Source organism: Syngnathus leptorhynchus, chromosome 16 (genome assembly GCF_054491065.1).
Source record: "Syngnathus leptorhynchus isolate UIUO chromosome 16, UIUO_Slep, whole genome shotgun sequence".
Lineage (NCBI taxonomy): Eukaryota > Metazoa > Chordata > Actinopteri > Syngnathiformes > Syngnathidae > Syngnathus > Syngnathus leptorhynchus.
The window spans coordinates 1,468,953-1,490,225 of record NC_141210.1 but is presented as its reverse complement, the minus strand read 5'-3'; the positions used below and the strand labels follow the sequence as shown (position 1 = coordinate 1,490,225).

The 21,273-nt window shown below is 42.6% G+C and overlaps 2 protein-coding genes across 6 annotated transcripts; one reads left to right on the top strand and one right to left on the bottom strand.

Moving 5' to 3' along the window:
- The first annotated feature begins 240 nt into the window (after positions 1 to 240).
- Positions 241 to 14,951, top strand: ppp1r9ba (protein phosphatase 1, regulatory subunit 9Ba). Of its 5 annotated transcripts, XR_015068523.1 has the most exons (16): positions 241 to 347; positions 3,846 to 4,213; positions 4,275 to 4,498; positions 4,641 to 4,979; positions 5,059 to 5,706; positions 7,702 to 7,834; positions 8,486 to 8,606; positions 8,985 to 9,089; positions 9,171 to 9,306; positions 9,411 to 9,554; positions 10,743 to 10,796; positions 10,907 to 11,038; positions 11,316 to 11,413; positions 11,491 to 11,587; positions 11,957 to 13,226; positions 13,848 to 14,951. XR_015068523.1 is itself a non-coding variant. In XM_085934271.1 (15 exons), the coding sequence occupies exons 2-15, from the start codon at positions 3,922 to 3,924 to the stop codon at positions 12,008 to 12,010; spliced, it is 2,562 nt and encodes an 853-aa protein (XP_085790397.1). In that variant the 5' UTR covers positions 241 to 347; positions 3,846 to 3,921; the 3' UTR covers positions 12,011 to 14,951. The 5 variants fall into 5 exon arrangements, 3 of the variants coding, with proteins under 3 accessions (XP_085790397.1, XP_085790394.1, XP_085790395.1); XM_085934271.1 differs by having other exon boundaries at positions 4,290 to 4,498; positions 11,957 to 14,951; XM_085934268.1 differs by having other exon boundaries at positions 11,957 to 14,951.
- Positions 14,952 to 15,066: 115 nt separating this feature from the next.
- Positions 15,067 to 20,675, bottom strand: LOC147043876 (phosphoribosyl pyrophosphate synthase-associated protein 2). The gene is made up of 12 exons (XM_085934484.1): positions 20,523 to 20,675; positions 18,976 to 19,136; positions 18,592 to 18,644; positions 18,245 to 18,311; positions 17,989 to 18,161; positions 17,748 to 17,863; positions 17,624 to 17,679; positions 17,196 to 17,344; positions 16,731 to 16,801; positions 16,498 to 16,644; positions 16,273 to 16,433; positions 15,067 to 16,168 (listed from the first exon to the last, which is right to left on the bottom strand). The coding sequence occupies exons 2-11, from the start codon at positions 19,056 to 19,058 to the stop codon at positions 16,275 to 16,277; spliced, it is 1,074 nt and encodes a 357-aa protein (XP_085790610.1). The 5' UTR covers positions 19,059 to 19,136; positions 20,523 to 20,675; the 3' UTR covers positions 15,067 to 16,168; positions 16,273 to 16,274.
- Positions 20,676 to 21,273: the final 598 nt, after the last annotated feature.

Here is a 21,273-nt window from a genome sequence, read left to right as displayed (position 1 = left end):
TTGAAAACATTTTCACTGTTGAGAAATGTTACTTGTAGTTGACCAGAGGAAAAATAAACGCGGTGGTGAAGGAAAGACAAAAAAAAAAAAAAAGAATGGATAATTGTACTTATACATATCACGAAGATGACTGCGTTGAGGATGAGGAGAAGAGGAAAGGGATGGAGGTAAACAGATGATGGGAGGGGGAGGAAGAGAGAAGAAGGAGGAGCAGCAGCAGAAATCAGCCACTTGGTCTGTTTCGCCAGCAGGACGCAGCAGCAGAAGCAGCACCGCAGCAGCGCAACCACGCCAACAGCAGCAGAAGACAATGGACTGCTTTTTACCGAACAGAACCGGATATTAAGGTATGGCGAGGTGTGTCACATGTTTTTGGGTTCGTCCTTGTGTCATTTGCGCCTCTCAGCGAGGTAGGAAGGAAGGAAGCCAGCGAGCGAGCGAGCGAGCGACGCGGCTCCGCAGACACCCAGCGGGGCCTGGCTCTCCTAAGCCCGCCTCCAGGTCCTAAACCGGTGCCGGTGACACGTTATGAGCGGCCACTGCGTGGATGTGGATCATGTAATAACGTGGAGCTGCCGAGCTCTTTTTTGCATCCCGTTCTTGATTTACTCATGAAATAAGAAATGCGGCAGAGGCAAAAAGCACAATGAAATGTGCACAATTGTGCGACGGACGACAGGAGTCGCTCTCAATAGCCGAGTGGTAGCCCAAATGTTGAAAAAAAAACAACAACGGAAAATCTGGAATGCATATTTCAATGGAAGTTCGCTGTAAGCGGAGTCCATGCCAGAGAGTGAGTGACGCTCTTTACACTGGGCCATCTTCCACTTGTGCACGGATTGTGAATAGATGGAGGCATTGTGTTGCCATAATGTGTCCTCTGTGTGTGTGTGTGTGTGTGTGTGTGTGTGTGTGTGTGTGTGTGTGTGTGTGTGTGTGTGTGTGTGTGTGTGTGTGTTTGCGTGCTCGCGGTCATCGTCATGCCTGTACAGGCATATGAAAGAAAAAAAAAAAAAAAAAGAGCATGCTGCACCGGAGGCTGGCTGGCTGGTGCACATTGTTGTTGATCTTCACCAGAGGGTGGCCGATACTGTTATCGGCTTCCTTCGCGAGTATTGATAACTAGCTGGTATTAGCACCGATATCAATACCTGGTATCAGTACTCACACTACATGCTAAGTTAAAAACTGAATCAAATAAAAAGTACATCTATTTTTTTAATTTTGGAATGCTAGAAGACAAATCCCTTAAATGACAGCTAACATTTAAAAAAGTCCACATTTGTTTTTTGTTTTTGCAAAGTAAGGAGAAGAAAATACAGCGAATGATTTGAGTAAAAGTGAAAATCCTTGAAAAGTTCAAAAAGCCTCATGATAGTTGCAAGTATTGTGCTTTGTGACTTCCCACCACTGACAGACACACATTGCATTTGAAGAATGAGACAATACTACTTTCAGTGTCTCTGCCAAAAACATTTACATCTCCAAGTGTGTCATTTGTAAAAACATAGGCTTGGCCGCAAGTGTATTGACTATTTTTGAAGGCGCATCGTGCGGTAGGCCTTGCGTTTTTGAAAAACAACTGCACAAGCAACCAAGAAAACAGTAATCGCTATCTTAGTTCCTTGTTTGCTTTATGCTTTGTATTTCGTTATTATTATTATTTGGGCGTTTTATACTTTATTAATCATGTTTTGCTATTAATCAATAACAAAACATTGCTGAAGTAAAAAACAAAAAACAAATACAAATTCATTTTTTTTGGGTGCAGAGGAATCCAACTTTAAAGTTTTGTTTTTTGAGCGGTGTGGGGAATTTACTCATGATAGATTGAAATAATTATGAAGAAGTGGACTGGCTCTTTCAGTACAAAATTGCATCATAGAAATGAATCATTTGTATTCTCACGAAGGCGACAAATACGTGAAATATACTGGACGCTTCTCGACGGAAAGTGAGCTCAAACTCAAAAGCGGTGGCTGTACAGTAGTTGTTCTTGGACTGATGAATGACGCAGAAAATCTCGTCTTGGCTGACGCCAGCTCTTTCCTGTGTGTGTGTGTGTGTGTGTGTGTGTGTGCGGCTGTTCCACATTGGCCCAGTAAAGTTCACATGATCCCTGTATGAGAAGCTACTGTTTTGTCAAGACACGATCACAAGATGTGCTTTGATTGCAACGTGTTTTGTGGGAATATTTTTAGCCTCCAGGTTGTAAGCCTCCATGAGTTTTCATTTTGTCCGACCGAACACTTTGAAAGTGATTTTTTTTTTTTTTTCTCCCTTATCTAATATCATCTCGCTGCAAACAATGGGGCACATTTCTTCACTTTGGCCTCGACTCTCTTGACTGTGGCAAGTTTGAAATATCGGATTTTGCATATTTATTTCTCCAGACGTCAAGTCACTGGAAATATGGGTATAGCTTTTCGATCAACTTTTTTTTTCACAATCCTTGGCATAATAAAGGAGTCATTTAGTATGCCTGTTTTGGAAAATGTCTAGCCGCTGTGGATTGCGTAGTGTTTTGCGCTATGGTGAGGTCGGGGCATATTTTACGATGCATATTTGACAATGCATGCAAATGTTTGAGGTGCAGCGTGATGCCCTTCCATTAACTGGCCGGCAACCAGTAGCAAGCACGCTTCTTGCACAGTCAGCTGGGATCGGCTCCAGCTGACCCCAATAAGGACAAGGAGTACAGAAAATGGACGGAAGAACTACATGTAGACAATCAAGTGCGCTCTTTTTATCGTCCTCATAGGTGCAGACTTTTTTTTTTTTTTTTTGCACGCTCATCTGAAAGTGGAAGCAAGTCCGCCTCTTTAAATTCCTGAGGTCTTCTCCTGGTTGTCATGGGAATGAAAGCAGTAGCCTACGACTTGGGGCTTCATGCTTATTTTCATGAAACAGGATCACCCTCTCAAATCAGAATAAGTTCCAGGATTCCAAATCATGGAGTGTAACCTTTGTTACACATGCTGTCAAGACAACTGGGAACTGGTTTAAATTGGGGGCAAAAATCACAATGTCTCCTTTAAAGGGAATGTTCTCCAGATGTAGAAAATGACTCAGTTAGGGTAAAAATAAAGATAATTACTACTGTGGGGGAAACATATGATCCCATGTTTTATGTCATTTATGACCCAAGTATTTTCTGTATTTAATCACTGAATTTTAATCATTTGGGCTTTTGTTGTGGTATTGCCCGTCAGTCTTATTGGAAATAATCTTTCATGGTGTTTCCATCAATTAAACCCTTGTTTTTGAAAGATAGTTTGATGCCAAATGGATTTTTTTTTATAGTTCAACCAATTGGAAACACAACTACTGAAGTTGAATTCTTATAATAAGTCTGTTGCTGATTTTAGCTGTACAATCAAAGGTAAAAAAATTCCAAATTTAGAGGATACCTCTTCTATTTTTTTCACCCAGTGTTGTTTTTCACCTAATCCTATTTTACACACTTTTAAATAAAGGCTTTATTTGCTCTGATGTTTCGACGACATCATCAATTTATTAGTTTTGACAGCGGTACGATTTAGTTGACATCATTTCTGAGTTAGTGGGCAAAATTGAAAGCAATTTGCATTCTTATGAACAATTAAAATACGTGTCATGTACGAAACTGTAATGGGACCATCCATCCATCCATCCGGGAAGAAAATCCTGATCATAAAAACCAAAGCCATTGCAAATATGACCTATTTAATATTGGTGGGGAAAAAAAAACAAAACATTTAAAAACAATGAAATCTGCAACAATATAATGATGCCAAGATACATTTATGGAATAGCTATGAGCTGTCTTCATTTGAAGTCTCTCTTCTTTTGTTGTCATCTCACAGCTCATGTTCTACAGACATGCTGCCACCGTCATCCCCATTAACCTGCAGTTCACCGGGGGACATTTAATTCTCAAACATGATGAAGACAGAACCTGCCTCAGACAAGACGGACAACGGCGGAAACAGTGGGGGGGGCTCCAACATGCGAAGCGCCTCGCCTCATCGAAATGCGTACGAGGCAGGTCTGGCGGCGCTAAAGAAAGCGACGGATCACCTCAACGGAGGCTACGACCCCGCCTCCAAGCCCGCGCCTTTACCTCGGCCCAACGGGAGGGGTCGTAGATATGGATCAAATGTCCACCGCATCAAAAATATGTTCATGCAGATGCAGTCACCAGGAGATGAGGAAGATGGTGCCAAAGTCATTGGTAAATGAGAACAATAAGACATTTTTTTTATTATTTTTTTTATCCCAACAAGCTTTCACAGTCTTGTCGTCGGCAGGAAACGAGCAAGCGGTCAAACTGTCGCTGCCGAGGGCGTCGAGCCTCAACGAGAACGTCGACCACAGCGCGCTGCTCAAACTCGGGGGCACCGTTTCGGAGAGGGTCAATCGTTTTGACACCAAAACAGATGGAGAAGGTGCGCGCTCCTCCTCGGGCTTATCCAAACTCCAGGAAACCAGGAGGATGTTTGAACAACGGACGCTGCAGGTCAGAAATGGCCCCATTTAACACGGCTGTCAATCAAGTTGACTGTGTTCACGCCCACAACGGCGCAAACCGCCAGCTCACTGCACCGATACTTGCTGTGTGCCATGAACAGGATCAAATGAAACGATTTGCTTTCCTTTAGGAGAAACAAGCCGCTACCAACAGGATTTTACTGAAGAAGGAGCGAGCTTCTGGTTTCCAGGATAGCCGTCTGGATGTGGTGGCACGCTTCAACGGCTCTACTGAGGCTTTGGATCGCTTGGATGATTCCCCTATTCCCGCTTCTGCTCCCGTTCTGGTTCCTGCCTCCGCAGCTGTTTCGGGCCCCGCTGAAGCCGTCAGCCCCACCGTCAGCCAACTCAGTGCTGTGTTTGAGAAGGCTGATACCCAAAACCATCTCTACCTCCCCAACCGTCGCTCAAGACCTGCTCCAGGACCAAAGCCAACAATTCCAGCCAAATCAGGGCCTGCTCGGAGTCAGGTAAGAAGATTGTTGACATCTTTTCATATGGTGTCAAGTACGATGTGAAATTATTCTATCATTTGTCTCTCTCTCTCAGATGAAAGGGCCTCCTGCGAGTCAGGAGGACTTAGAGGAGGTAACAACAGGAACTGTCAACAACCAGGCGACAGAGGTCGACGAGACCGATTCGCTCCCGCAGTGCAACCTCAGTAGCGCGGCGGTCAGCGAGGAGGAGACATTTAGACATTCAGGAGATCGGCACTCCAACTCTGACCACATTTCAGCCGAGGCTAAACCAGAGTTGGAGTATCAGTTGGTATTGACAGAAGACTCCTTAGCTGGTCAGGAGCCGCTAACCGCTGGCCAACGGGATTGTTGTCGAGGGGATATCGATGCCGGGGCCAGATTGGTTCAAGCCGATGTTCACGCTTCACTGGAAAATGGGGAAAGAGAGCCACCGGCTTTTCAAGTCACACAAGCCGGGGAGGAGAACGCCGGAGACGACGACGACGGCTCGAGGAAGGAGGATTACTCCGAGGGGGATCTGGTGGACGTTAGCGCCTACAGCGGCCTCGGCGAGGATGACTCTGGGGGAAGCCAGCTGGACGACGATGATGATGATGATGACGAAGACGAGGAAGAGTACCATCCAGAAAGCAGCTGCACGGAAATTGAGGGTCTTCCTGAGGAGGAGGAACCCATCGCACCCAATAGAAAGATACGATTCAGCACTGAGGCCATTAAGGTGAGTTTTGAACTTCCTCGTTGAAAATAGAGTGCAAAATGTTTGATGGAAAAGCCTTGATGCTGCAGTTCTTAAAAACCACACACCTGTTCGGCTCAATCATTCTTTTTTTTTTATTGAAAATATGACAAAGTATTCAGTGACAATGTTGCAGGTTTTGGCATCTTAACTTGGTTTTTTTCCTTCACGAGTGAAGCATTCAAAGTTCATCTATTAATAAGTTTTAGCCTCTAGGCACTTGTTCTTTTGGGCGGTGTTATTAAAAGGCGTTAAATGACACTTCCAAATTTACCAATCCAAAACATCACACATTTTCTTTTCTGGCAAAAAAAATAAAAAATAAAGTGTCATTTGCTTTTGCACGATTGGCACAAGCTAAAATCACAATGGGGCAGAAAATAGGGAGCTGTGCGATTCCCCTGAAAGCAAGCGTAAAGCTTTTCCTGCTCGTCGCCTCACGCTTGTGTTTACGTGCGCTGAATAGTGAACAAAGTTACCCCTGTGAGTGTGAGAAAAGCAGTTGGAATGTGGCTGGGTGTGTTTGTTTTGAATCGAAGAACACACACACACAAACACACATGATCGAAAAAATTCCAAACCACCAAATGATTTGATTCATAATACTGCAAACGTACAGTACATTGTTTGAAATCATGTTCATCAAGTCAACGGTCGGCGACAAGTTCGGCTTCGGATATTATGTCTCAATATTTTCATAGTTGTTATCTTGCTATAGTGGACGTACATCATTTGTGGTTGTGTTGTGCTTTTTGTCTATGTGTTGTTTTGCTTTGTTGACATTTCTGTCACCATGGAAAGTCTCTCACTTCATGACTGTAACTGGGAGAAGTCTATTATGCACACACGCGACTATAAAGTTACTCAACAGGAAGGAAATGTGACAACAGGAAGCAGTTCAACAATCCGACTCGCTCTCGAAGCCTATTTGCGGCGGTATGCGTGAGCGTGTACTGAAAATCATGAATTCTATATAGCCCACATGTGATCATAGCCGTGGCTGTGTTTGTCACAAACATATTAGCATATGTATCAGACAGAGAGCAAGTCAGCGCTATTGCCAAAATCGCGCCAGACTAGTCTGAGGTTGCCACGGAAACGGAGTCATGTGATCATAGAGGTGGTCATCGGCGGGGGAGACAGATGCTTCTGGTCTTTTCCGGAGAAGGGGGAGGGGGATAGTTCATATTTATTTGAGGTCATATTTGATATGACCTTGCTTTTTTGCACCTCTGTCTGTTTTGAAGTTGACCTGGTGCGCTTTTGACTTTTTGTTGTTCATTGTTGAAGGTGAATTCCTGTCATGTCTGGTCATGTGTGCTGGCTCTCACTTGGGTTCTTCTTTGTGACAGTTTGCGTCACATCTAGCAGGCTTTTATATCCTTCCGTTTCTTGCTCCGACATGCCTCGGCGATATTCCAATTCTGTTTGGAGACTCTGACCTTCGGAAGATCGGGTTATTCATTGACTGATGAAGATGTTTTGGTTTTTTTCAAAGTGCTTTTCCTTTTTGATTTAAGCCAACATTTTAAAAAGCGCCGTGCAAATTGAGTCTAGGTTTTTGTCAATTTGCAACAGCACCACGAAGTTCATTCTGAACTTCCCCGTGCTTCCCCATCACTATTGTAAGTCTGCCATTTGTGGTTTTTGTTGGCACGAAAGCATCTCCTTGCTCCACTTCTTACCCTAAGATGGCCTCGCCACAGGTTTTCATGATTCATCAATTGCACACCATGCTTGTTCTCAAAAAGCGGCACCGTGGAGTTTCCACTTGCCCTGTCGTCCTTTCGCTTTCATTTTCCACATTTCTCAAGTCCTCCAAATATTCCTGTCTTTAACTCATTCACTACCGTTGACGCGTATCGACGTCAACGTTTATAGGGCGAGTTCTCTCACCAGTCAGAACGTCTCGCCTCAAGTCAGTTCTGATAGGCATGCCTGGACAAGAAATAAATGGATGCACCATTCCCCGCGTAGGTCTTCACCACCTACTGTAATGAAGACTACGATCGACGTAACGACGATGTGGACCCAATGGCGGCGTCGGCCGAGTACGAGCTGGAGAAGAGAGTTGAGAAGCTGGATCTGTTTCCCGTTGAGCTGGAGAAAGGTGAACACAAATGCACGCACAGACATAAACGTACACGTCACTCAGACAAGCCTCTTGCGTACTTAAAGACGCACACGCGCGACCAGCCACAACATTGTGACCACTTGCGCAATATTAGGAACAGCTCTCAACATGACGCTATAACAGCAATGTTGAATTCATACTTCTGGCAGTGTCAATCATATTTTTTGATGCATGTAGCCCAAGATCTCAGTCAGTGCCAAAGTGTTGGCGTTAGTGGACATCCATGTATACATCTGTTGGCTAACAACTCTGTTATCCCATTAAGAGATTAAAATCAGTAGAGATTAGCCTAATTTGGAGTGTAATCCCCGGGGTAATGGAATTGAACACAGGTGGATGAGGACAATTTCAAATCAATGAATACATGGGATTTAACGGATATACCCTTTTAGGGCTGTCATTATTCAATCTTCATAGAATCGAGTACTCTATCAATTATTTGAGTCGAATAATCGGATGCTATTTTATTTGTATTAAAAAATGTATCTTGCTCAATTTTTTTTTTTTACAGATTATTTATTTGCTCAATCTGTTATCGATTAATCGATTAATTTTGGCACCTCATCTTTTTTGACAGAATCACGTATGCACAATTACATGCTGTAATTGTGCTTGTGTGTTTTTCAGACAGTGACGGTCTGGGAATCAGTATCATAGGAATGGGTGCAGGAGCTGATATGGGTCTGGAGAAACTGGGCATCTTCGTCAAGACGGTCACTGAAGGTGGAGCTGCGCAGCGAGATGGCAGGTAAAGGCTCGCTCGATATTTCCTCTGCCATTTTAGTTGGGACTCCTAGTTTCTGCTACTAATAGGCAAATTGATTTAGGCAAAAGGACATGCTTGTTTTTTTTTTGCTTGTCTCACCAGAGGCTAAAAGCTTAATTGTGTTTCTTCTAAAAGGTTTCTTGACCCTTTTGAGTTCCTCAAAATGTCACCCAATATTTGCTGCCAAGCTGTTATCAGGATTGCTGATTTGTCAACTAACGTTCATTTCGTTTGCCTTAATTAAGTTTGAGATGAAATGAACACTGCATTCCCCTTCACTTTATCTGTATTGATTTTTAGACAATGTTTTATTGACATTTTTTTTTTTCCATACGTGATCCGCCTTGATTTGAATTCTAGAATCCAAGTGAACGATTTGATCGTGGAGGTTGACGGGACCAGCCTGGTTGGTGTAACTCAGAGCTTTGCCGCGTCTGTCCTACGCAACACATCAGGCACCGTCAAGTATGCTTTTTTTTTTTTCGTGATTTGTGAACTCATAAGGTTTTACCGAAACGGTCATCTTAAAAAACATATCATTCCCAGATTTGTGATTGGTCGGGAGAAGCCGGGGGAGCAGAGCGAAGTGGCTCAGCTGATCCAACAAACTCTGGAACAGGAGAAATGGCAGCGTGAGATGATGGAACAACGATATAAGCAATACATGGACGATGATGAGGAGGTAAGACTAAATGGAAAGGAGTCAGTGGTTCTTAAACACAGTCCATCATTTCCACCTTGTGGTCAGAGAATGGAATGAATTTGTAAGCTTTGTTGATCTTCTAGACAGGTGAATATGCCACAGATGAGGATGAGGAGATGAGTCCCATGTTTCCCAATTCCATCGAGGTTTTCGACTTGGCCGAACACCAAGACTCATTGTCTCCCGTCGAGCTGGACCCCGAAAAATTGACCCACAAATTCAAGGAGGTACGATGATTTTGCGTCTTTGGATCCTTAGCGTTATTTATGACCTACGTAACTGCTAATACGTCGTTTATAGTGGAGGAAGCTTTCCAAGCGTAGGTGAAAATCCACAATATTGAGAGAATTTTCATATGATCTGTCTGCTCTTTAAGAACAACAAATATCACGAGCTAAATTGGAGAACCTCCTCTTCCAACATATTGAGACACAACCGGAGGTGTGCACGCAGGAGAAGCAGGAAAGGCAGGAGATAGTCTCATAAGTGTAAAAGCCAGCAAATAAAATTATTTTTGATTTTAGCTCTCAGCGCTGTGATATTAATGGAATATTTTTTTTTCCATTTTATTGTCAAAATGACTGAATCTGCTATTTCCTGTTGAAATATAGGCGCTCCTTCTCATACAAGTAGAAATAACATAACATTAGCACCATCTACTGGTAGAATTGCAGTACTACAACAGGCAAACAGTCACTGTCCAGTGTTTTTATATTCAGTTTTAAGAACACAATTTATTTAATATTTGTGTTTCCTATTTCATTTTGCTGATTGCATAAGAGTACAGATAAGAAAATGACATTATTTATGAGATTCACGTACAAACTGATACGTTTTCTTTTCTCTCTTCAAATATTACAATTTTAGTCTTTTTTAGCACACATGAAAAACACACACAAAAAATACCTTTTCTGTCTTTCAACCTTTCAACTGCCTACCCGTCCTCCCTCCCTCCCTCCCTCCCTCCCTCCCTCCCTCCCTCCCTCCCTCCCTCCCTCCCTCAGTGGAGCATCATCTTCTTACTTTGATTCAGGAAGGCAAAAGAAACCTAGTCAGGGAAAATAAAGTCAGTGTTGTTCCAAATGAAAGGCAAATATGGAAGATGTATCTAACCTGAGAAATCAATCAAACCTGCACTACAAATTGAAAAGGAAGATTAACCTGAGGTCAAATGAGAGGCCAGTTGCAATCCATTCAGTGCCCTGAGTATTCAATAACCAGGATGAATGAGACTAAGATCTACTTCAAGTATCAGGTCAGAACAATACCAGATGAACAGAAATTCGGAAATGTTCATATAGTGAAAAAAATGATAGTTTAGACATATGACAGTATTTCTCTTTTCTAAACTAAACCTTATTATAAATAACCAGTATGTTTAACACTTGTATTCCTTCATCTCCATTTATTTGCAGCTTCAAATCAAACATGCAGTAACCCAAGCTGAGATCCAGTTGCTGAAGAGGAAGGTGAGAGCTGATCAAAAATCAGTAGCCTCATTGCATATTGTTGCACTGCAGTCACGTCCGGCGATACGTGTTAGCTTCATTTGATCAACTTCCCCCCCCCCTGCCCGCAGTTGGCTCACGCAGAGCAGGATAAATTGCGTTGGCGAATGGAGCGTGCTCAGCTGGAACAAAGCATCCGGGACAGTAAAGAGAGGATGGAGAAACTGGAGGGTTACTGGATGGAAGCCCAGTCGCTGTGTAAGGTAATTCAATCAGGATTGACAACCGTGACAAATCTTCATCGCCTTCTTCATCAAAAAAAATCACGGTCATAGAAATCCATTGAATCTGACAAAAGTAGCAAATAATACATTGCGTTTGGGGATATGATTCAATAGAATTATTGATGAAAAATGGAGAAAATTGATGACAAATTTCATAGAAATGGTAATGAAAGAGCTCAGAACCAAAGTCCAATTGTGTTTGTTTCTTTTTTAAATATCGCTGACAGTTTCTGAGTGTGTGTTTTATTTTTTTTAGGCAGTGGATGAACACTTGAAGGAAACCCAGGCTCAGTACCAAACCTTAGAGCGCAAGTACAGCAAAGCCAAGCGAATGATCAAAGAGTATCAGCAGAAGTAAGTACGGGAGAGGAAACACAAAGCAGACAAAAAACAAACGACTTGAGCTTTCTTCGTTTGTGTGTGCCTTGTAGGGAGATTGAGTACCTGAAAAAGGAGGCGGCTCACCGTCAAGTGGAGGAAGACAGCGAGGCGTCGCACAAAGAGGAGGCGGACAACTTGCAGGAAAAGGTGAAGAAAGTGGATTGAAATGATTGACAAGTCACAAGTTGAATGCTTTTTCCTGCATGATTATTTTTTTAGAAACTAAAAACAGGGATGTGAATTTGTCCCCGGCATACTCGCAGTCATGTGTGCACATTGTTTTCAAAACAAGCCAAGCGTGTTAAAGCGCTGAGTTGTGACAACCGCATTGTTTCGGGCTTTCACAAATTCCGGGTTCTGGGTTTGAATCTCGTCCCGAGCGTCCACTGTTACTTCAGAATAATATATGATTCAAGTCAAAAGTAGTCTTCAATAACAATTCCAATCATCAAGTCAGGCAATCTGTGGGTTGTTTGACTTTTACAGCTTCAACTCATGTGATTTTTGTTTCCACAGATTGCAGACCTGGAGATCCAAGTAGATGCTCTCAAGCCCCCGAACCCCACCTAGCCTGCTCTCATCTCCGCTTCCGATCCATAAAGGGAGGACGCGGGCGGCACTTTGCACGGGACGCACTGTAGTTCAGACGATCACTCACAGCGGACACAACCTGACAATGTGGAACGTAGAAGAAGAAGAAAAAAGGAGGATGACCTCTGTTTTGGAATTGATGGCCTATCAGCAATCCCAGAATGCATTTTGTGTGACAGCCACAATCATCCTTGTGCGTCTTCCCGGGAAACTCTCAGCAATCAAAAAGGAAACCATAGTCAGCTTCCCTGAAGATTTATTTTGTCCTCCCTCGTCGTGAAAAGCGTCCTACGGGGAGGATGTCGAGGAAACGGGCTGGTCACAAAGTGCTTATCGAGGACGGACGATTCTTGCTGTGCTGCTTCTCGACTACCCCGCGCTGGAAGATGCACGGAGAACAAAAGTGATGAGAAGTGCCCGGTTGAACCCAAATTCTGCCCCCCATTAGTTAGCGTTGAAAGACAAGACAAAGATGCCAACAAGAATTCGAATCTTTCAATCTTTTTCTCCATACGCCAAGGAATCAGGTAAACATTTGCATTTGGGGTATGAAAGCGTGGTGACATCCTGTTTTGTAAATATTCTCAACGTCTATTTAAAAGTTAACTTAAGGGCCGATTTACGGTGTGTGTGCAGACTAGAGTGTATTTGCCTTGAAATCTGAGAGCAAAACTCAAAACTCAATTGGCTGTGCAGTATTTAGCTCCCATTTTTGGAACTCAAAGTTCGACATGCTGTACTTGCTTGGGATGACTTTCAAATGTAGTTTACTGAGTCATAACAAGAGACACGTATTACTAATTAATTTGTATTCTTTAAGGATGTCCCGATCTCGAGATCGGATTGGCCCGATCTTTTCCTGTTTTCCGGTGATTGTAGCATAGCTACATTAGCTAGCTAGTCGTGCCGTTCTTTACGACAACTGCCGTAAAGTACCGGTTGACGGTAGCTGCAAGATTTAAAACCTCCGTGGCGGTGCAAAGCAAGCTTGTCAAAAAGTGTGGAAATATTATTAGAGAGTGAAGACTGTCCGAAAAGTCCTTGCAATGTCTGCAAGATGGCAATTTCCAGAGCTTGATTCGTCATCCGAGGACAAAACATGACAAGCGTTTTGCAAAGTTGCGAAAGTAAAGCGACGAACGCTGGACGTCATGAGGAGAGACGAAAATCAGAGGGCAAAGAAGATCACACAAAGGTTGGTCGAAATTATTCTCATGCTTATTGAGGACATTTGGGTTTGATAAAAAGTTGAATTGCTTGCTCTAAATATATTTCGGTTTGATACATTTCAATACTAAAGGCAAAATATTGGATCGGATTTGAAGTTCAAATAATGCTGATCGGGACATCCCTCGTATTAATTAAAATAATGGTGTGGATGACAAAATACGATCTTTGTTAGGAATGAACTTCAGTTTAAATACAGGACAGGTGCAGTTGACTGTATTATTTAGAAAATAATATAAACCCATGAACCACAAGTCAGAATTGAAAGTTTATATGAGTAGTTAATCATTCTTAGAAAGTGCTTTTAGATTTTACCAGAGACAATTGCATAACTCCATCCATCCATCCATCCATTTGTGTGAGCTGGCGCCCATCCTTGCTGACTTTTTTTTAGTGTTTTAGGTCAAGTCATCAGACTTGGAGTCATTTGCAGAAAGTGGGGCTTGAGTGAAAATAAATAAGTTGATGGTGTTGAGACATTCCTTTTGTTTTCAATTGCTCAGACTACTACAAAAGTGTATTAGCAGTGTTGTTTGCAGTATTGTGCCCCTTGATGAATGACTTTCTGATCTATCTACTGTTCCAACAGTGCTGGGATCATCAGTTTACGCATCGTTTTGTTTTTTTTTAAGCTCATTTTCTGCCCCAGATGGCAGATGGCTTCCTCTTCCATTTTTTGAGTTGATCTTGTATTTTGGAATGCATGTTTAATTGGAGCACAGCTGGAGCTTCAACGGAAAAAAAAAAAAAAAGTATTTCCTGTACGAATGGTGATATCCTGCACTGGTAACATCATCAATCTGTTATTATTATTACTATATTTTTTTTTAAAAAAATGATGCACTTATGCTTCTAAACTGGATTTTCGGTTGTATTTGGTGAGGTTTGTCATTGATTTGCCTTGTTAGCTCCTTTTGCCTTTCAAGTTTCTGCATAGCTTTAATGTATGGAAAGTCATTTGAGCATTTTATTCAATATCCTATAATCCAACATTAAGATCCATGTACTGCTATGCGCTCTTTAAAAATTCAAAACTTAAGCTGGATATCAGTGATAATGAATAAATGCCCAAGCATTTTCCATATCGATCCTTTCACAATTCTCCCGTTTGTGCTCAGTGTTCATGTCGTGTTTACATCTAAAACTTGTATACATCAAATTTGATTGTCAGATGGTCTTCCTCCAAATGCAAATCATTCCGTACTCACTGAATGGATCTGTTGGAGCAGCTGAATGTGTGAAGTGCCTTGCTTAAGGACGTTTGTTGATAGTATCTCAAGTTGAACCCCGCAGTCCAAAAGGTATTTGGTTCATATGTGTCAATACTCAGGGCGGAAATAAAACTGGAAAACTTGTTGTCCTTCAATCACTACTAACACTATTGACATATCGGCAGTTGCATCGCTCCAGTAGTGCAGATGAAAATGTTTGCAATATATGTTGCGATGTTGTATCGTGATGCTTCTTTACCCAGATCCTAAAAGGTTTCGTTTTTTTTTTCATGTATTTGGCTTAGAACAAAGTGATGAAATATGAGATGTGCCATCCAGTTTTGAATAGTAGTTACAAGTTAGTGCCAAACAGTGTGAGTGGGACAATCTTTACCTCTCTTGCCTGGGGTCTGTTCTGTCGTGGATGTCACCATGTTTGTCTGAACCAACACCTGTTTGTCAGCATTTCAATAAACATGTTGAACGACATAAGAAATAGATTCTATTTTTTTTTTCCCCCCTGTATGAAGTGAGCAAAGATTTATATTGTGTATGAGCAGAGTACATTTGATCATGACAAACGTGAACTGCACAGGAGAGTCTTTAGTTCTTGTTTATTCAGTTAGTGCAGAAAATAAATACAAAACATTTTTGGACCACAACTGGCAACGTGACAAAGACCAGCTTCAGTCGATTGATTTGCTAGAAAAACAGTGATAGCTTCCTAGCTTTCTTTCCTGGAAATGAAGGACAAACACAATGATGCTTTTGAATCAATGACCTTTTCATCAGACGATGCTGTTGAATCAATGACCTATCAATGACTATCAATGAAAAGCTAATATAGACTTGGGTGGAGGATCAATCAATATATATGTGACGAAGGACACGTTGACGACTTTGAACGGCTTCGTGGCATTGAAGATGATCAAAAACATGGAGGTATTGAGGAGATAATGGCACAGTGTTAAATAGATCCACTTTTCGTAGTAGTACTTCTGCAGCACGTTACCAACAAGTCTTTGTTATATCCAGTTTATATTTAGCAAATAGTAGATTTGACCCCATGTGTAACTATTGCTACAGCAAACTTAATTCTCTAGTCATCAATTAGCATTTGTATCAGCTAAAAGCAAAAACAAACTGACCAAAAGTCTTCAAAATCAAAGCAGCATGACGCTTCCCCGCCCGCAAAGCAAAACGAGTGGAAAACAGGACGTGTCTTGAATGACTTGACTTATTTGGTGAAGGAGTGTGTTTGTCTTAGTGTGTGTATGGGCTACAATCTTTCTTTAAGGACATTCATCACTGATAATTATCCTGAAAAAGACTCCTTTGCTAGAAATGTGAGGCGGATCTTTGAGTGTATCTTATCAAACAAACAAAAATGATAATATTGCGATTAGCCTTGAAACGCTGAAGATTTGATGAGGATTTTAAAATGTTGACAAACTTGCTCAGTTAAAAAATATAAAGCTAATAATAATAATAATAATAATCTGCTGCTTTGCGGGGAACTATAAATACTACAAACTGCGGAGAAAGAGGTTTTGGAGATACAGGAGTGAGAGAGACCAATAAAAGAAGTTTACTTGAGACGAGGAGGACAGTAGTGGACATGGAATCGGTGCGTGTTCAGACACGGGAAGACAAAGCATGACTTCGTGAACGTGGGTGTCATATGGACTACTCTGGAGATCTTAAAAAAAAAAAATGACATGGAGGACACGGCCGTGTTTGTATCATGCGTCTATATACAGTGAACGCTTTGAGGTCTGACGAGGCAAATGGCACGTGTAGAACCTTCAGTCATCCACTCCGATGTTACGGAAAAGGTAGGACATGGACTCTCCGTTGTGGATGCGTCGGATGGCCTCCGACAGGATCATACTGATGTCCACCGTCTTGATCTTGGGACACTGGAGCTTCTGGAGTTCGTGAGGGATGGTGTTGGTCACCACAACCTTTGGACAAATGAGAGGGAGTGAAAATGAGGACCGAAGGGCGGGTCAGCGCCGAGGGACGCACCACGTCGATGGCCGACTCCTCGATGAATCTGGGAGCGTCGCAGGAGAGGATGCCGTGCGTTGCCATGATGAAGATCTTGTAGGCTCCTCGTTCCTTCAGCGTCTCCGCCGCCGCCACGAAGCTGTCGACGTCGTCGATGATGTCATCCTGTGGGGAGAGCATGGGGAAGCGGGGGGTGTAAGACTGCCTTTTCTCGGTTACATCATCCCAAGAATGATGTATTCCTTTCGTACCACTATGATGGCGATGCGGCCGCCTACGTCTCCGACCACAGTGATGGGGGGCTTCTCCTTGGGAATCAACACTGGAAGTAATAAGGAAAGAAGGGGGGGGGGGGGGGGGGGACTTCAATTGTACCGATTCCCTTCGATAGTAGCTAGGAAGGGGGAGTACCGGGCTTTATTCTTTCATTGACATTTCTTTCTAAAATCGGTGTATTAAAATGCATGGATGCATATTGTCGGTTTTCAAAAATGAAATGTGGCCACAATATTTTGCCCCCCCCCCCCCCCCCCCTCTAATCTACACTGATTTGTTGATCTGTCATCCACAGGGCGCTATGAACTAGTCCGTTGTCACATGGGCACACTCAGTTATTGCCGTGATTCATTCGTTTGTGTGCGGCGTTCTGCTAAGTGCAGTGTGAAAAGGGGCTGCGTGCTATTATATAAGAATGAGTATATATTTGGGGTCGTTACATGGTATCTCCATGCTTGGATGTATGGCTCCGGTGGTCTTGACGGTGGGCGGCGAGTGTCGCCCGTCGACCTGGTCGGACTCTGCATCCTGAGCCTCGCCGTGGATCACCGCGATCCCGAGGCGCAGGCGCTCGGCGAACGACTGGGCCCTGCGTGCGGCGGGAAGAGACAAAAGTCTGCAAGTGTCCGATTGGCCAGCGAAATGTACAAAAAAAAACAGATTCGTTTGATGCTTGCGCAAAAGTGGGCCGGTAGAAAAAGAAGGAACACAAAGTTAACAAGTTGAAATGTTGGAGATTGCCAATTTGGAGATGAAAATGACGGGGCAGTGAGTTTTGTTAGGTTTCAGCAAACAATTGTAATAACCACACTGTTTGACTCGTTCGTTTGTCCTTCGCAGTTGTGCGGTTGAGAAAAGAGGAAGCAACCTTTTGGCAGAAGCTGGTGATTTAGCCACAATCACAGCGTTCCTGTAGTCGGGGATCTAGAGGGAGACCAAAATGAGAATGATTTTGAAAATATTGTCAAGCCGAACAATTTGCTGCATTTTACCTCTTCTTGGATATACTGCAACAGGAAAGGCGAGGCTCTCAGGTTGTCTACTGGGATGTTAAAAAAGCCTTGAATCTCCTTCTGGTGGAGGTCCATGGTGATCAGGTGTGTAAGACCTAAATCGACATCACCAGTAAGAATAGAACGGTTGGAATGTAATTCAAGATTCTGCCATTTTTGGACCGTGTAATCATCCTTTGCCCTTACTTGGACACTCCCCGACCGTGAAGTTCTTCCTCACCTGCTTTACACATCATGGAGGCAATAAGCTTGGAGACGATGGAGCCCCTCTTTCTCATTTTACATTGTTTACTGTAAGGGAAGTAGGGAAGGACGCCCGTGATGCTTTTGGCACAAGACGTCCTGCACGCATACACCAAGATCAGCATCTCCATAATGGTCGTGTTCACGTCTCTGGTCAAAAGAGGATGGAGCGTGCAAAAATGACATTCAAATTGAGAAAGAAGGATGAAAGTAAGTTCAAAGTTCCTCCTTACTTGGACACGGTCTGAATCACAAAGACATCCTTCCCTCGCACGGACTCCTGGATTTGCACGCGTGTTTCTATGCGAACGAGATAACAGCGAGACCTCGAAAAATGAGTAGGCGTCGGCTCCCACGCAAACACACCACCCGACCGTGCGAAAATGCAGATGCGCCATCGAGTTTAGAAAACAAAAACATTTCATTCCCACAGTCACGTAGAAAACATTGAAGTCCTTTTTGATGAACTTCTTATTCCACAATTAATAAGAGCGCTTGCATCAAATCAATTTGAAATAGATTTCAAAACGTCACGGTAATTGTGTCTGTGTTGGAAATGTGAGGAGGAACATCAGTTTACCTCGGTTGGCTTCCTGGTACACTTGCACCTTGCCAAGCTCCACACCTAATCGCCTGAAAGAGAAGACGAGGTAGAAAATAAGATACGAATTCGGCTTAATGAAGGTCATCTCAAGCTGCTCCTCTTCGGGAAAAACTTGTCGAGTGAGCCTGCAGAATATTCATTTTGGTTGTCAACACAAAATAAGTACCGTACAACACTCGTCAGCCGAGAGTTGTTTCATAAACATCCGCAGACTGCGGCGTCCTTCGGAGTGAAGTTTATTATAGCCAGCGTGGCTAGAAATAGTTTCAAAAAGCTTCAAAGAATGTTCGTTGGGGCTCTTGAAGATCGGCAGCAGTCTGTAGAAAGCCGCCGTGGTGCAAATTGTCAAATTGTACTTACTCTGCGATCCTCTTCCCCAACTCGCGGCTGGACGGGTGCGAGTTGGCGGTGAAGATAACCAGGCCGCCCTTGGTGTGGTTCATGTCGTTTGGGTTTTGGCCACTACTCTCCACACACTCAGGAAGAGGATCCCTGGGCACCCACGCTGCGCTGAGCCCTTCCTACGTGACGTGACAGAGGGTGGAGTAAAATGTTAGACAAACGAATGCTGCGGCTCTGATGAAACAGTCAATAACCTGGAGGGCTGCGTTACAAACTTTATTGACACGGTTCGCTGTAGCAAAACTACTTTTTTTTTTTTTTTAGATAGAGTACGAGGATTTACATTTCAGAGTACCAATATTTCTTTATGCCGTAACGCCTACTCGCTCTAGTATTATAGGGAGTTAAACCTGAGTCAATATGATTGCAAAAATGCGCACACCCTCATACTGTGTTCAGAGTTAACCAGTCACATTTAAACTTGTGTCAAATGGGGTTCAGTTTGCAACTTTTTGCCATATTTGAGGAACTCTGCAGAAATGCCAAGGTTTGCTATGTGCAAAAACACTCTGGAATTAATATATGGCTTTTTAGGTTGCTGGACATGCAAGTGCGGCCCAGTTTTAGCCACGCCCCCAAAAGGTCAGAAACAAAGAAATGGTTACAAACAGTTAATAAATATAGCACCGCAATTCAGAACCACTTTTCACCTTTTCAGCAATTACATTCAACGATGCAAACTGTATTAAGAAACGAATCGGTGATTTCACTTTATAATAGCTATAAATAAAGTTAAGAAGACTCTTGAAGAAGTCATTAAAAGTAGTTATCTTTCACCTCATCTTGTAGGCAAAACAATAGCAATCAAATGGCAATTTCTTACAAATGCTGCTCTTAAAAGTATTTCAATTGGTTACAAACCACTTACAACGAATAAGGGCAGAAATATGGAAGAATATTTTATCAGACAACTGTGCAGTGCTGAAGGTAACAAAAAAAGAAAAATAAACCCTTCGGCTATTTTTCATTTATGCCAAAAGTAACTGTAGACTGGTGATAACACGATAAAGAATGTTATCGCGGTTGATCTTGACTGCTTTCCAGTACACGAGGTTCATTCTATTTATAAATGCACACATGCACACGACAAAATAAAATACACGACAAAGAAAGTGCAATGCTAACGATCGAGTTGTCCTGCAGATCTGCTAAAGTCTTGTGCTTGTCTCGTGCACTCCTCTTAATTCATTATCACAGGCACGACATTAGCTTCTCGGTGACACTAAGCTAGCTGCATAGCAACCGCGTTTTATCGTTGACATGATACGTTTACTTCCTTAGGTAACGAGGGATTAAGCTATGTAGGTCACATTTCTTTGAAAGACTTAAGTCGAATGATTCGAAATCAAACTTCAAGTCAAGCAACAACATTGACTAAGGCCAAACACGCGCTAGAAATAATGAAGCCATCAAAGATCCTGAATGCACCATCGGATTTCCATTTGTCGTGCACATATCATTGTAGTAACTGTGAACATGAAATAAAGCACATTTCAACTTCTTACCAGTTTGCAGCGCTTTCGTTTAGTCTTTATGTGTCCAACGGGGTTTGATTGTTCAAGCCCCTCCAGCTTTTTTTTCAACCTGCCCACTCCTTATTCCATATGTTTGTGCGAACGATGATCAGTTGGAGAGCACGAACAAGTGCTGAGGATGCATTCAGGTAAACTCGTAAACAATACATTCACCCGAGAGTCACTCTACCGCATCCCACTCAAATATAAAAACAAATAGTATTGCATTTTTTTTATTCAAAACAGAATCATAGTTATTATCATTGCAATATGATACAAATAATAATCATCCTTGTAATTAATTTATATTTCAGTTATTTTTGATAGAATTGACCTGCTACGTACTGAATGTGTCTGCAAGCTATGACGTTTATGAGAAGCTAAAATAAGCAACGATGACCTCGCTGACTGTCGTTGATTTAAGTTGTCATAAATCATATTTGAAACCTCTCGAGTTGGTCGAAAGGTGCGTGTTGCATAAATGGCCGCTTGAGGGCAGTATACTACAAGCAATACCCACGCATTTATAAACGGTGAAAACGTGCATTGAAGCATCCATAGATAGAACATGAATAGTTGAAATATATTGATGCGCGTAATGTGTAAACATCCATTTATTGTAATGACACGATCATGTCATCTCCAGGATTTCTTGTTGGTAGGGGCGCTTGATCAATCATCACAATCATGAATTGTGTCTACACTTGCTTGTGCAATTCATGTAGTGCAGCAGCACTACTGT